Source organism: Kogia breviceps, chromosome 2 (genome assembly GCF_026419965.1).
Source record: "Kogia breviceps isolate mKogBre1 chromosome 2, mKogBre1 haplotype 1, whole genome shotgun sequence".
NCBI lineage: Eukaryota > Metazoa > Chordata > Mammalia > Artiodactyla > Physeteridae > Kogia > Kogia breviceps.
This window is the reverse complement of record NC_081311.1, coordinates 38,272,477-38,289,272: the sequence shown is the minus strand read 5'-3', so window position 1 is coordinate 38,289,272 and position 16,796 is coordinate 38,272,477. Positions and strand designations below refer to the sequence as shown.

General features: G+C 44.8%; 1 protein-coding gene across 5 annotated transcripts in view; it reads right to left on the bottom strand.

Moving 5' to 3' along the window:
- RNLS (renalase, FAD dependent amine oxidase) overlaps nt 1-16,796 on the bottom strand; it is a 346,205-nt gene that overhangs the window by 38,731 nt on the left and 290,678 nt on the right. Inside the window, exon 7 of one of the 5 annotated variants that reach the window (XM_067025091.1) lies at nt 14,817-16,674. The exons of the other annotated variants lie outside the window; for them this stretch is intronic. Within the exon in view, the coding sequence (XP_066881192.1) occupies nt 16,561-16,674 (114 nt within the window). The 3' untranslated portion in view covers nt 14,817-16,560. Of the gene's footprint in view, nt 1-14,816; nt 16,675-16,796 lie in introns of those variants that run through there. 5 annotated transcript variants of the gene reach the window in all.

Here is a 16,796-nt window from a genome sequence, read left to right as displayed (position 1 = left end):
TCCTTAATCCCACGAGCATTTATCATTTTGTACTGTCATTGCTTCTGTAGGTATCTTTTTCGCTTAATGGACTGTAGACACCTTGAGGCCAGACTGAGTCTTATTCACCATTTTATACTCAGCTCCTAGTGCACTCCTAGGCACAGAGTAGGTACTCAATTAATTGATGACCTTACTGAATGGATGACTCTTTCATAAATGTGTTAGGTAGATAACTTTGCAGGTTTACACTCCATAGGACACAGAGGCCTCAGGCTACAGATAAACACTGCTGAAATTGCACCACTTGGTGATATTAAGTGTTTCAGTTAAGACAATAGTTGTGGACTTACGGTTACCAGGGGATAAGTGGGGGAGGAATAAATTGGGAGACTGGGATTGACATATACACACTACTATATATAAAATAGATAACTAATAAGGACCTACTGTATAGCACAGGGACCTCTACTCAATACACTGTAAAGGCCTATATGGGAAAAGAATCTAAAAAAAGAGTGGATGTATGTATATGTATAACTAATTCACTTTGCTGTATACCTGAAACTAACACAGCATTGTAAATCAATTATACTCCAATAAAAATTAAAGAAAAAAAGACAATAGCTGTGGAGACAGAAAGGAAGTGTCTCTAGCTTGATCCTCTAATGCTTGGGCCTTGAATACTCGCTCCTTAGGGGGCAGTGAATTTCTCTGGAGCTTTGGCCTTATATAGTTTTGCTGAAGATAAAAGCAGAGTTTAAGGAAACATTTGGGCAATGTCTCAGGGCAGCCAACTTGAGCAATTTCAAAAACAATGTTTCTACTCTGCAGCTCGGTCTGTGGATGTGATTTGCCCACTGCATTTCAGAGCCCGGGGCACTGTCCAGGCAGGAGTCTCAGGGGTCTGTCTCTGGGGTAGGAGTGAAGCTCTCACAATGCTCTCCAAGTTGCTTCATGAGTCTTTGGCTTTAACATGACAGTGACCATCTGTCCTGCCCAATCCCTGGGGGAAACGCTAGAGGCAGAGCACACTGACATTCGGGCTGAGGAAGCAGGGTGCCAAAGCCGAACTGGGGAGAATTTTCCAGGGTTATCCTCACTGGGTCCAGGGATGGGACCCGCAGACAGAGTGCCAGATGGGCCGGGAAGCTGCTGGGGTGAGCGTGGGCATATTTGTTTCTAAAGAAGTGTTTCTAGAAATCTGTAGGGTCTTTAGAAGTTGGCACCAGCCTTGCCCTGAAAACCATGTGGTGCATTTCACAATGTTTCTGATGCCTTTTTATTTACCAAAGGAGTTTTCTGGTAGCTGCCCTGTCTTGGGCCTGAAATTCACTGATGTCCTGTGAAAATACGATGGAGACTTCAGAATTCTAAGCCAGGCATCTGCCTTTCCAGGAAGAGAGGGTCCGGTGGCAGTATTCGTACACTGTGAGGAATAAGAAGGTTGTCTCCAGTGCCCTTGGCACGTCCCTGCCCCCTTCCTCCTGTTCCCCAGGCCTGGATCTGTCCCCTGGGGCCTGGCTCTCAAGCCAGTTGTCAACTAATCCTTGCTAAGGTATTAGGTGGCAACTGGCTCAAGGGTTATGAATCCTTGTAGGAGCTTTCCACCTTAAACAAAGTTTTGTTACTAAATCAAGGGGCATTAAAAAAATCATCACTGCAACATAAAGACCATTTCTTTATGTTCCCTATAAATCTTTACATTTATGAGTGAATCTAGTTATGGTTACAACATGTATGTAATGTTTGGTTTTTTTTCACATAGAAGGACATTTCATACATTTCTTCACATTTCTAAATGCCCCATTTTCATCATCATAGTCGTTTGAAGGTACCTTTTACAGCATCTGTGCATCTCATGATGATTTCTACCCCGCATACCCGACTGCCCTCCCTCTCTGTCAGCATCCCTACCAATAAGGTGGGCCCCAGGTAGAGGAGGCCATGGTACAGCTGTGACCTATACCTGCCCTATGCCTGAGCCCTGCCATAGCTGAGTGAGCAGGACCATCAGATTCAAGGTGAGTCCCTCAGAGTCTTTCCCCAGAAACGGGAAATTAAGGCCAGGAAGAAAGATCGTGTGGGTCTCTCTTTTTTTTTTTTTTTTTTTGCGGTACACGGGCCTCTCACTGCTGTGGCCTCTCCCGTTGCGGAGCACAGGCTCCAGACATGCAGGCTCAGTGGCCATGGCTCACGGGCCCAGCCGCTCCACGGCACGTGGGATCTTCCCGGACCGGGGCACGAACCCGTGTCCCCTGCATCGGCAGGCGGACTCTCAACCACTGCGCCACCAGGGAAGCCCAGGTCTCTTTTTAGGGACCTGAATCTGCAATATGTCAGCTTAGGAGCTGAGAGGTGGGTTTTCTCCACCAAAGACGTGGACCTGAGAAGAGAAGAAGCCGAGAGAGGAGAATAGAGCAAATGTGCAGACCAGGACAGAGGTATCCTGAGGCCCAGGTACATTCCCGCCCTTGGTTTCTGTGAGACACACCTGTATTTTTTTTTATTAAGAAGCCAGGTTCATTCTTAATCATTTGCAAATGAAAGAGTCCAAACTAAGTATAGTAATGATATTATTGACTACGTTGAACATTTGCCGTGGGTCAGCTGCTTTACTCACACTGGCTCATTTAATCCCTTCAACTACCTAATGAGTTAGCTCAGAGATGTTTAGTCATTTTCCCAGGATAATACACCTTGGTGAATTAGGGACCAGGATTTGAACCCTGATCTGTCTGGTGCTACAGCCTTTGGTTTTAACTATTACCTTAAGTGACCTCCTAAGGTAAGTGTGTCATCCCAGAGGTGGAATGAATTGAAGGAAGAACCAAAGTGCCCTCAGGAATACATTTCAAACACTCTACTTACAGAAAGAAGACATTTTGAGGCAGAAGCCCCTCCCTGCTCAGCCCCCTCCAACAACTCCATGCAGATGGCACTGCTCTTCCTGTGTCCTAGCTCCTGGCTGTCCTCGCCTGGACTTTGGTACCTTTGAGAGGACTACCCTCTCTCCAACAGCAAGAGAAACCTGTGTTGAGTCAGTTCCCTGCATACAGGCACTATCCACATGTAGATTATCCAGGGGACATTCGCAAGGGTTCTCCCTATGCCATCAACCCCACACCAGAAACACCTTTCCTTGCCTCTGGATGGTATATTCTTTTTTTTTTTTTTTTTTTGCGGTACACGGGCCTCTCACTGTTGTGGCCTCTCCCGTTGCGGAGCACAGGCTCCGGACGTGCAGGCTCAGCGGCCATGGCTCACGGGCCCAGCCGCTCCGCGGCATGCGGGATCCTCCGGACCGGGGCACGAACCCGTGTCCCCTGCATCGGCAAGCGGATTCTCAACCACTGCACCACCAGGGAAGCCCTGGATGGTATATTCTTAAGCTGTTCAAACTCGTGCCCATCCCTCGTGCATTTATTCACTGTCTGCAAAATGTCAGTTGGCCCCAGTCTCTGGGCCTGTCCTAATATTGGGAGTACAAACAGGACAAATTAAACGCTATCTCTGCTTCCTTAGAGATCACAGTGGCATCCGAAGACACTGCCTAACAAAATCACACATTCATACCAGATGTGAGGCACCCACGGGCTGTCTTGGGAGCTCAGTGAAGGGAGGAACTCTGTCTGAGGATCTAGGGAAGGCTTAATGGAGAAGTGGACTTTGGAGGCTGTGAGCTTTCGTACTAACCTACGCAAAGCAAATTCACAAGTTGTAGTCCACTGTGATCAATCATCTATTGGGAACCCATAGTGAGTTGCAAGGCTGTGTCTCCCCTTGTCTCCCTTCAAGGGCACCATGATCTCAGGAGCTGACAGGATGGGTTTCAAACCCCCATGATGCACTAAGGATTTCTAGCCAATCGTCCAGGAGTATTGCCTCAGCCAAGAGAGAGTGTTTGAGTGAAGCCCTGGCTTCATAGTTCTCCTGAACAGTAGTACTTCTCTTCAGAAACATCCATCCCGTGGAGGGCGAGGATGGTTCTCCCATGCTTGACATCTTCAAAGATGGCAACTGGGAATCATGACTATGTGCAGAATTTCTCTTCCTCCAGGATGGGTACAGAGGAGCAAAGTTATAGCTGCACCAGAAAGGGCAGAAAATAAAGAGTTTCCGGAAATTCAGAAAAACGAGCCCGTTGGGACTTTTTCTTTTTAATTCCAGGCAAATGATTGGATCAGAATACAGTCAGTGTTCCAGTGTAAAGACTCTCCCTTCTGGCTATTGATCTTGCAGTGATTCCGAAAGCTCTTTGCAGGGAAATGGTCACTCTTTCCCTTTACATAACGTTCATAAGTGTGCAGGCAAATTAAATGTGTCATAGATGAAATTACCAACCAGAGTACCACCCGGCTGTCTCATGGGAGCTTGGTTTATGTATCCAGCGTTCTCCAGCGAGCATCACAAATTCACAGAATGTTCCTGAGTGCTAAATCTGGAGCCCTGATTTAGCTGACAGATGTTTAAAATCACTTTTAGTTGGACAACTCCCTGAGGAGGACACAGCTGCAGATGTGAAAGAGTGCAAGTTCTTCCAGTTAAGGTCAGCGGGAACTCAGCCTGAAAGCCTTCCGTCTCCATCTGCCTTTTTCAGACAGGATAATATGGGCGAAGGAACATGTTCAGGCTGATTCCACCCACCTTTGGCCAAACCTCATCCCCTTGTTGAACTGTTGCCAAGATAGATGCAGAAGTTGCTTTGGGGCGAAGTGTGGGTGCTCCAGGCAGCCTTAAATGAGTACAGAGGGGGCTACTAGCTCTTTCAAAGCAGGCACAACGCCACGTTTTGGAGCCTGCTTTGCCCTTCTCGTGGCATCTTAGGCCTGCAAATGAGTAGGATTCTGGGATTTTGCACTTCAGGATCAGTTATTTAGCTGTTGATGTCTCTGGGTAGGTTGAAGTCCAAGTGCTGAAGGAGGACGGAGAGGAAGATGGTGCCATTCTTCTCCACTCCCTCCTCCACCATCCCAAACATTTCCTCCTTCGTTTTTTAAAAACAACAAATTTAAAATTATCCTAGAAATTTCTTTGCAGAATCACATATTTTAGACTTGTCTCAAGACTCAGACTGAAATGGATTTGTTTAAAAAAAATTGTCTGTGTATTTGATGTGGGAGACTAGTGACCTTTGGTATTTTGTGTTAAAAAAAAAAATGTTTGATGTCTAAAATTTCCCTACTGAGCTTGCATTGTTTCTGGTCCCCTTCCGTGATTTTTCCATCCTCCATCATTCTCCACATTCAAAATCAGTTCTTTATTTACTCAACAGAGGTTTTGACATAGTTATGAGCTCATCCTGATGGCAGCCTCAAATCAATGTAAATCACATTATAATGTCAAAATTGATGTGGTGTGAGAGTAAGTTAAACGATTGGAAACCAATTTTAGGACAGAGCCCAGGAGACACTCTTACACTGTCAGGAGAGTGGCAGGAAGGGATTAGTGGATGATCTGCTGCATGCAGGGATTTTGCACTTCAGGATCAGTTATTTAGATGTCCCTGGCATACCAAGACTTCACTCCCAATTTAAAGGTCTTGTAAAGTCATCCTTAGACACCACAAAATACCCTCAGCAGAAATTGAGGGGCAGCTGGCTAGTGTGACAGAGTGGGTTTGGTTCATAATTTTTATGCACAAGGGTGAACACATAGTATGTCAAGTGGGTGAGAAACTGGGAACATACCGAACTCAACAGGTGCCAATTAATCCTGGGAGCCTAGTTTGTAACTGGTTAGGCTGAGAGGCCTAGAGCTAGGAAAGGGATTCAGGCATGAGATGAGTAGGGGATGCAGCAATAGACTCTAGGGTCAATGAGGGAATCTCAGATGGATTCCTGCGCTAAAAATTATCAAAATCACACTTCCTGACTTCTGGAGGACGTGCATTTTACTACATGACTCAGTCTATGATATTATCTTAGAAACCGTGGATTTTCACCGTCTGGAGTGAAAGTAGGAGATTATATACCAATCCATTGCCATGGATAACTTTGGGAAGGTGGGATTGGAAGAAGAATGAGGAAGGTGATTCATCTCAAAATCAGATCTGCACTGTTTGGTTTGTTACAACAAACACTGATTCTTTTACCTAAAAAAATCCAATAGAATAATTAAATCACACATGCATAAACACACATTCCTCCCCCGAAAAGAAATTTCACTGGATGAAGAGTCAGGAGACTTTACAATTGCCTAGGCAAATTCTTTGACCTCATCTCTCAGGAATCATAGTATTTCTGAGAGAATAAAATGCATCCGTTGATATGGACAGTACTTTGAGAAGTTGAAAGGGAGTCTGGAATGTAAAATGTTATTGTCATTATTCTTGGTAGGACATAAAGGGTAGTTTATAAATATCATTGACTGACTGTGACTTTAATGGTAATTACTGTAAGAGAGTCTTTTAGGCATACATTTTCAGAGGACTTTGGACACCGAAGATAAATGTTTAAAATTATGCATTCTGGATCCTATTAAATAAAACCTAATTTGACTTGTGGAAAGAACAGTCTTTAAAGTCATGTTTGCACCTGACTTCATAACTCATTTGTTTTGATACCTTTGAGCAAATTAGTTAATTTCTCTGAGCCTCAGTTTCCATGGCTATAAACAGAGGATATAATAATGCCTTTCTCCTAGGGCCATAGTGAGAAATACATGAGATCATTAATATTAACTGTATAACCCTGATATGTATGCTAATCATGACTGCTCATTTCCATGCAAAGCACAATTATTATTTGATGATGGCAAATGGTCATTCTTCTCTTTTACAAGTGGACAAACTGAAATAATGGGGAAGGTGATAAACTCAAAGCTGCAAGGTGAGTTAAGGTGATGGTTAGTAATAAATCCCAGGCCTAAGATTTGGCCACTAGGTCATAATAGGAACCATTTGATCAAATTCTGTAGAGGTACTCCTACCTTGGAGTGTTAGGGGCTTGTGATGTCTGGATGTTGGAAAAGACAGGCTCATCCCTTCGCCAGAGACCTGGGGATCCTTGGCATAGAGGTCATGAGGAAGTGGGGGAAATAAAGTGCAGTCTCTTTTGCTCTGTTACCGATAAGCACAAATCTCTCAAGCTAAAGAGCATTGTGGATGCCCCTAGTTTCCCGCACGTGGGAAGGAGGTAGGGGAGAACTTGCTTAGATATCCTCTGAAGGAATAGCTGCTCTACCAGTTTCTGACAATGGCTGGAAGCTGGAAAGGAAGCAACAATTGGGATGCTCAGTGTGGAAGAAGATTGATTTCTTGTCTCCCTCTCTATTCCTTAGTGGTCTGGAAGACAAGCTCTAACATTATACCTAGCAGAGTTCGAATCCTCACTCTGCCACCTACCACCTGGGTGACCTTAACTCATTTATAAAAAGAGGATACTATTAGACCCTCTTGGTATTAGTCAGAAAAGGCTAAGTCATGCTGCAGTAACAAATACAAAATATCAGTGATGTAAAACCACAGAGATCTATTTCTCACCCATACTATATTGTCCAGTGTGGGTCAGGAGAGGGTGACTGAAGCTTCTCCACCTTATGATGTTGCCCGTCCAACACAAGACTTTAGGGCCCACCATTGCAGGGGAAAAGAGTACCTGTTCTTGGATAATTCTATGTGGAGGTGACATATATCACTTCTGCTTAAATTTCATTGGCCAAAGCAGGTCATGTGACCATGACTAAATTTAAGAAGAGAACCAGAAGCCTTGGTGAGCACTGGTAGTATCCACCCTACCACGCCCTCCCTTTAGGATTATTGTAGGGATTGAATGTTACTGATATTGCTACAGTATTTTTAGTACCCACTGGAGCCTAGGCAGTAAGTGATTAAAAAGATGACCAACATTGAGTCTCTGACTTTAAGCAGTTCAGAGTTAAATGGAGGGGATAAAATTAAACCAAGAGCCAAAATAAAAGGTGGCAAGCTCTAAAAGCCCTGAGAACTGTGCATTGAGAGAATAGAAAAGGGATCAAACTAATCCTTTCTGGATGAATGGGTGGGGAATGTGCAGTCTTCCTGGGAAGTTTCACTGTGAAGGTGACACTTGGGAATTTTGATAAATGAAGGAATTCATATGATGGTGAATAGGAAGAAAGTCAATCCAGATGGAGAAAGCAGCCTACACAAAGGCTCAGAGCAGTGAGAGTTGTTAGGGACTGAATGTTCATGTCCCCCTCCCAAAATTCATGTGTTGAAATCTAATTCCCAAGGGGGAGGATATTTGGAGGCGGGGCCATTGGGAGGTAATTAAGCCATGAAGGTGGAGCCCTCATGAATGGAATTAGTGCCCACTCTTTCCACCTTGTGAGGATACAGCAAGACGTCGGCTGTTTGCAACCTGGAAGAGGGCTCTCATCAGAACCCAACCATGCTGGCACCTTTATCTCAGACTTCCAGCCTCTGGAACTATGAAAAATAAATTTCCTTTGTTTATAAGCCACCAACTTATGATATTTCATTACAGCAGCCTGAGCTGAGACAAGAGTGCATAGTGAGTACTTTCTGGGAACTGTAAAGAAGAAGGGTTCATACTGGGGAAGTGCAGGAGATGATGGTGACAGGTAGGCAGAGCCCAGACCAATGAAAACCTTGTATGTGTACATCATAGATAGAAATTTTTCTAGAAAATAATCACAGGATTACTGATTCTGTGCCCAATGGTATGTCTTAGCCATGGGGCAGCATGGGGCAGTAGAAAGTCCTCTATCCTAGCCCCATAATCAGTTCAATTAGTTTTCTGAATGAATGATGCTCATTAGCTCTGTGACTTTTGGTATTTCAGGGTCTCACTGCCTTCATGTAAATGAAGGGGATTTGAACTAGATAAATTTTGAGTTTCCTTCAAACATTGAAGTTCAAGCAATGTGACTCAGATATGCACTCTCCATGGTGCTTCAGCCCCAGGAAGACTGCCAAGCCAGTTTGACCAGATAATCTGACACAACCTCCCTAGTTTCCTCAGGCATGGTTCCTGGTTGGCGACCCGTTTTCAGGGGAAGCACAACTTTCTGGTATGGGTAATTTGATAATGACGAAAGAAGCATAAAACTTGTGATAAATATGTAAATTCAGGCACCGCCAAGCTTATTGTTTGGGTTTCAGCAATTGCAACACAGGGAAAAAAAATGTCTTTCTAATCAATGAAATCACATATTTCAAGGTCTTGTATGTCTCAGAACTGCTGACTTGACTTGAGATATATTTTTGATCTTGCACTGTTCACAGGTGCCTAAAGGGGATTCTGATCAAGGCATTAAGTCTGTGACTTACAGAACATCTAGCCTTATATTTGGTACTTTATCAAGACACTGTAATTATTGTACTTTATTCTGGCCTCTGTGGAGTCTGCCTGCATTAACGTCTGATTGACCTAGGCTATTGGAAGCCCTCTGGCATAACGTTTAAGAACGCAGCTTTCAGAGACAAACTGTTCAATTTCTCAGGGTTTCAGTTTCCTCATCTGAAAAGTTTCTAACAAGCAATGAGAAAATTGCTTAGAGCAGTGCCTGTCACCTCTAGTAATGTTAGCTATAATTATAATTATTACTAAGAAATTGAAAGTGAGGCCGATCAATAGATATACAAGGATAACGGGGAGGCAATCTGAGCAGGTGGGGTATGACTCAGATGCAGAGGAATTGTATGGTGGTTGGGAAGGGAGCAGGTGGGGTCTCTAGGCACTCAGAACAGCTTTGTTTTCCAAAGTAAATCCTAAAATCCTAATCCAACCAGTTTTTCATATATTTGCATTTCAAGAATAACTATTATTCTTCACGTTGACATTGTTGGCAATAATGGCATTATCACAATCAAAGCGGATTTACTGGGGAGGTCATGGAGCTTAAGCTTCAGCCTCCCTCACCTGCATGGACCCCTTCTAAGGCCCTGTATTGAATTTTGTTTTCATATACATTTTTCTTTTCCTTAAAGAGGGCTGCCTCCCGCAAACGTGTAAGCTCAGGCTCCCCCAAAGTCTGAATCAGCCCTGATCACAATGCCTGGGAAATAGGGAAGTGTGGTTAAGGGTCCAGACTCTGGACTCAGAATGGCCTGGGTTCAAGTCTCAGCTCAGCCTTTTGCTCCCTGGGTTAGTTAAGCACACTGGGACTAGATATCCTCATTTCTCCAAAGAGGATTATAAAAATACTACCTTCTTGATAGGGTTGGTCTAAATATTAAATGGGATCATGCAGAAGTGCACAATTAATATTGGATACTGTAACTGGTTTATCTTCCCTTTTGAGTAAGAGGGGGGGTCTGAGTTTACTTGAGTAGAGAATTGGTCTGTCATCCCATTAGGGTTTGCATCATGCAATACTTTTCTTTGAACCCCTTTCCCCTCATCTCTCAGGCATCCAATGGCTCAGGTTAGAGAAATTCACATAGAAGACATCATAAAAATTGTAGAAATGATTGTCATTTGTTGAGCTTTCTGATATGGGGCATTTTATTGACAGAAGATAGGCTGGTAAAATCTGGTGTGTGTAGCATTCCGAATGCTTTTTTTATGAGGCTGGTTAAGACAGGTGACCGTGAGCCGTGAGGTCCCTTGAATGGGCAGACAAGTCACTTCCCAGGAAAGCTCACCGTCTCTGATGACAAAGATCTGCTTCTCTGCAGTCTCCCTTGAGAAGGTGAACGTTGAATTTGTAGCAGATTTGTGCAGAAAAGCCCAATGGAGGAAGAAGCACGGGCCACTGGAAAAGACTCTCAAGGCTTATGCTCTTCAGAGCTTTGGAACTCAAATGGAAATGTCTGGGTCACTGATGAGGCTGCTCCCAAAATAACTCCCCTGATTTCTGGCCAAAACAGAGGGCTTTTCCCCTTTATGATTAACACAGCATGTTGGATGCCCAGCAGTCCCAGAATACTTTGCACTCTTGGCATTCTAATTCTGTTCCTTTTTAAAGTGGTGAAATTATCCTCTTTCAAGCAGGCCAACAGTCCAGAAGTTGCGGGTGAGACCTGGTCCTCCAGACGGAAAGATCCTATTCTGGTTTTGATGGTTTTATCATGTCACAGTTCAGACCCCTACTTTCAAGGCAATCTTCTTTCTTTTAACTACACACCCCACACACCTTATGCCAAACTGACTTCCACTTTTAACATCCCCGCAATGCCATATGTGGCTGCCAGGAGGGGGTACCACTCGGATCTGCCTTCCGGAGAACGTGCTGCGAGGAAGGTTGTTGGCTGGTGGTCAGTTGCTGAACTGAACAGATTGGAGACACGGGAGTTGGGCCGTTTCTGCCTGAGCCCTTCCTTCCTCTACCAGGCAGGCAGTCTTTGCTCGGATGCCCTGGCGCTCACAGGGCCAGCCTGAGGTAATCTCAAGGTTGCACTACCCAGTCCTCCTCCTTCCTTCTCTCCTTTCAAGGTGTCACACTAGCATCATTGTCTGAAAGCTCTCCATACCTGCTTCTGTTCCTTGTATTCTTTATCCTTCACAGGCATTTTCCCTTCTACGTCTGATTGCGTCTCAGTGTCTGCTTTGCAGAATGCCAAACTGATAGGTCATAGATTCTGTGTTCAGTGAATTAAAAATCTCACAGAATGAAGATCCTGGTACTTTGGCAGATGTTTGAAGATACATTGCTGCCAACCCAAGAAGCCACATAGAAGCGTTGCTGCAAAACACAAGAAGTGGTTGGGTCCCTGAAGGAAAACGCTACCCCGACATACGCTAACCCTAACTAGGGAGAACGTGTAACCTACACATTGTAGACATTTGAACAATATAGTCAGACGTCCACGTTTTTGGTTTGGGTACATTTTAAAAAGATGCCTAATGAGGGAAGGGAGGCATGAGAAGGAGTGAGGAGGAAGAGGGGAACAGAATCTGGAAATGGAGACGGAGAAGGGCAGACAGGACCAATGTCTTTGTAAGGGGTTCAGAGGCCACACTTGGAAAGCAGGAGAGCCTGCCAGGGCTGGCTCTTCTCAGGGAAATCTGGATCTTAAATATCTTGGGAAGGAAGGAATTCTATGTGCTTATCATCATAGGGAGAAACTTTGCTGTAAGATTTGCTCATAAGCAGAAAATAGTCTATGAATGGTTGGCAGCGGTCAAAGGACGCACTATGGATTTACACTTTGTTTTAGTATGTGCTTTTCACAGACTTTTGAACTTTATTTTGATTTTTCTATGAAAGCAACCCTAATTGGATCTCTTTTTTACCTGCCACCAGTTCTAGGTTGGATTATTTCAATATCTAACTTCACCATCTATGGGACTATTGACAGTTTGGGTGGAACTATTCTTCGTTGGGTAGAATAGGCCTGCACCTTTCAGCCTGTGTCCACTAAATGCCAGTGGTGCCCCTGCCAGCCAGTCATTGTGACAACGGAGAACTTTCCATACATTTCCAAATGCCCTCCCCTGCTTCAGGGATGTGGTACCGTGTCTGGTTGAGAAAAAAGCAATTGCCTCTGACTAGATATGGCCCTAGTATGAAATGGGGTGGGGAGAAGGTTGGCCCTATAGCTCCATGTTGTATATCTCTCTCACTTCATTGAGAGTTCCTTAAGGACAAGGACAACATCTGTCACTTTTGTCCTTAGTGCTGACACAGTGTCTGGTTGAGAAAAAAGCAATTGCCTCTGACTAGATATGGCCCTAGTATGAAATGGGGTGGGGAGAAGGTTGGCCCTATAGCTCCATGTTGTATATCTCTCTCACTTCATTGAGAGTTCCTTAAGGACAAGGACAACATCTGTCACTTTTGTCCTTAGTGCTGACACAGTGCCTACCACATAATAGGTGGTCATGGGCCATGGGGTCAGGCACATTGGGGTTTAAATTCCATATCTGCCACTGTCAAGCTATTTTACTTTGTATTTTATTTTTTGGCCGCGCTGTGCAGCATGTGGGATCTTAGTTCCCCGACCAGGGGTCAAACCTATGACCCCTGCAGTGGAAGCACAGAGTCTTAACCACTGGACAGCCAGGGAAGTCCCAATGCCACTTTCAAGCTGTTATGACATTGGTAATCTCAGTGTTCTTATCTGTAAAATGGAGATAATAATAGTACCAATGAGCTGATGCGTGGAAAGCTATAGATATAGTGCCTAGGGGAAAAAACTTCAATAAGTAGGAATTACCGTGCTACTAATAAGTCATGTTGGTGGACTAAACATATATACATCAGAAAAAAGCAACAATTCTTCCTTTCTAGGAATAGCGCCATGGTCATTGCATAAATTAGAACTTGTTCTGTTCCAAGCGATGTAACCTGAGTCAGGTTGGTTTAAGCCAAATAAGAATTTATGGATTCACATAACTAAAAAGGCCAGGGAGGGATTCGGGCTCAAATGATGGCTTCAGGTGTCAGTTCATCTCCATTTCTTGGCTCTATCTTCTAGTGTGTTGGCTTTATTCTTGACCTTCCTGTGGGAGTCCTGGCAGCTTCCTAGACCTGCCCTCTACAGTGGCATGGCTACAGAAGCTCTGGTGTCAGACCTTCTCAAATCCAAGTCCAGTGGAAAACCTCTTGCAAGTCCCAAGCTTCAATCTGATAGAATGAGTTTATTTCATATTTATTTTACCTCGATCCAGTTTCTGTGGCCAACACAGCATGAAGAGCTGATTAAGTCATGCATGGTGGTGATGCCCCATCTTGGACCACATGGACTGAGGATAGGAAAAGAGAAGGTATCCGAAAGAAGTCTTTGGAAAGAAAGGCAATAGGTCTTAGGGAGACAACTGACAAATGTTCACTGGAGTCAGCAAATTGTTGGAGTCCACGATAAAAGATCAGTGAAACACAAGGAGGCATATCCTCTTTGGGGGAAGAGGCAAAATCCAGGTGAATCAAACCTATCAGATTTCTTTGGCAACTTTAAATAATAGTTTATAACCATGAGATTGAATAAAATGTTTTCATGCACAAGACTCTAGTTTAGCATTCACAAGGAGTGGGTGTGAACTGACAGTTCTCTGAACAAAGGAGTATTTACAGTGGGATTCCTGAGAGCAGGGTCTTTACATGTGAACAGAATTAGTACACTAAACTCAGGTCCTGTGAATGAAAGAGTTTTATTAGTTTTTTCTCCCTTGATTTCATATTTTTTCACTGCTTGTCGGATGCGGTGGCAGAAAGCCAAAGCGACGGTGACATTAACTAGTTCTGAGTGGTCATTCTCACCCATCATCAAACCAAGGCCTGGGTGAGCTCACTTCTAAAGGGTGGATTTGCTGAAATAGGACACTTGGGTTTAGATAAGCCATTTGGATCACTGCCCCAAGATGGGTCAAGGGCAGAAGCCACAAATTCTGAGGGGCATCTTCCACAGGGTCACAAAGTTCCAGAATCAGCCAAGGGTCTGAGAAGTCCTTCTTAGTCATGGTTTAAACTGTACTTTGAGGGATCCTCCGAGGAACCCAGGGGGAGTCCTGTTTCCACCTGCAGGGCTGCTCTTCCTGTATGTGATTCATTTATTTACAAGACAATAGAAGATTTTGTCTGAATAACAACTTCCATGACTGAAGCATACTTGGAAATACACTTATTTCACCCAAATCCTTTATATTCTGAGAAGAGGACCCAGAAGCCTTCTAAACTTTGAGGCCATTTTAGGTTATGGGAGAGAGATGACCTCTCTGACAAGAGGAGAGAGGGGTAAAACCCAAAAAAAACCAATGACATCTTTGTCTACTTATATAATCTCTATCAATTAATTGACCTTTGTACTGCCTGGTGATTCTAAAAACCAAGAGATGCAAATTCCATCTGTTTGAATCCATCCTGTGGTCAAGGTCTCCTTCCTACTAGACTCAGGGTCAGGTTTATCTTCCAGCTTCTCTCCACACCTTTTTTTTTTTTTTTTTTTTTTTGCGGTACGCGGGCCTCTCACTGTTGTGGCCTCTCCCGTTGCGGAGCACAGGCTCCGGACGCGCAGCCTCAGCGGCCATGGCTCACGGGCCCAGCCGCTCCGCGGCACGTGGGATCTTCCCGGACCGGGGCACGAACCCGTGTCCCCTGCATCGGCAGGTGGACTCTCAACCACTGCGCCACCAGGGAAGCCGTCTCCACACCTTTTATTCTGAAGATTTAGCTGCCTTTGCCTCAGTCTAAAGGCCAGACAGTCCAAGAGCAATTCGGGGCCACTCCCTGGCTGTTAGACGCTGACTTCCTTTAGCCTCAGTTGCTGTCTTGTGCCTCCGAGGTTTCGAAACCAAAAGCAGTAGCCGGGAGTGTCTTTCGTATGCTGTGACACTGTCTGAGGAGGGGACCCCGTGCTTCTGTCTGCTCAGTGCTTCCCTCCAAGAGCAACTTGAGTCAGATTCTGCTCAGCATCCTCGGAGAAGGTTGCACAATCCTTGTCAGCTAGCAAACACTCCGTAATGTTTGCTGATTTGCATCCATAACTGAAATCTACCAGGGAAGAAGGCCCTTGTGAGATCCTGAGGTTCGCTTTTTTGCCAGTTAGTGAGAGAACACATTTTTCAAATACTAATACCTCACACTGGATGGGAGATAGGCACCGTCCCAACTCCCAGGCCAATACCTTTTCAGGGTGACCCTTGCAGAGCCCCAGGAATGAGCTCATTTCTCAGAAGGGGGTTCTTCGCCTAAACAACAAACCCTTGCTTTGGGGAATAGAACAAGAAATTCCTTTGAGATTTCTCTTCTCATGCTTCCAGAGAGCCGGTCTTCAGCAGGCAGAGATGGCTTCCAGGCTGTTGATACATAAACTGTGGCTGGCGGGCTGGTGGCCTTTTTGATATTCTGAGGTCTAGCAAAGATTTAGCTCCAAGGGGTCACCAAGAGGTCATGGTCTCCATGATTTCCTCTCTTATTTATCTTTGGCTTGCTGTACTGGAGCCTGCTTTTGATAGAGGGCATTTCTACCACAACTGCACAGAATCAAGAATTTCAGTGCTTTGGCTTGAGGTGGGGAAGGGTTGGCTTCTAAGGCTGTGAACATGTCACCGAGTGTATCTGAGAGTATCTCATTCTGCCCTCTTCTGATGAGCAAATTCATTTTGGGGGGGTTTACCAACAGCAATTCCCAGACTCGGGTCAGTAAAGGAATCGTCCTGGTGAGGTCAGCAGTTTTTAGTTTGAGTAATTCCATCTTTCAGTTCCTTAAGAGATACTCCTCTTGGCATGAAATGGAGATGAAAGCAGCATTTCTCAGGCCTCCACACTGCTGATGACCCACCTATGACCGCCCTCATTGCAGCCAGGGGACCATTTATGCTGAACTAGCCTTTGGATTTCTCTTCTTAGTGACAACAAAACTTGCATGGCTAGCTCACAAGTCAACCGCAGGAGCACCCCTGGTCTGGTCAGTTCAGCAGGCTCTCAGGTCCCTGAGAGGACTCCTCAGCACATTTCATGTGGGTTTGCTAACCCCATCCTGTTTCATTTTGATTTAAGACAACCGTTATCTCTCATCTGGGTCAGAAAGTATGGGCTGCATAGGATTTCAACCAGACACAAGGGGCCTGAATTAAATACCCAGCACTTTGGCCTGGAAAATTGGTTGTGTTATGCCCTGTGTTCTTGTTCCCCAAAAAAGCATCTCAGCAAGTGGCAGCATTTGGTCTCAGAAGTTCCTTTCTTGCGGTGGCTCTACCTCTGCCACAGAGTGCCAGGACAGTGAGCTGTGCTATGCTGGGTCCTTCGAAGAAAACGATGTGACGTGCTGGAGACATTGCCATCTGTGGGAGAGTGCAGCTCTGGGCTCTATGCAGAAGGAAAAGGAAGTGCCATTATGTCAGGAATATGACCAGTGAGTCAAATTCCCGGAACAGCCTGATGCTTCTCAAGGCAGTGGATGTGCCCCAGCATCTCAGCAACCCCAGATT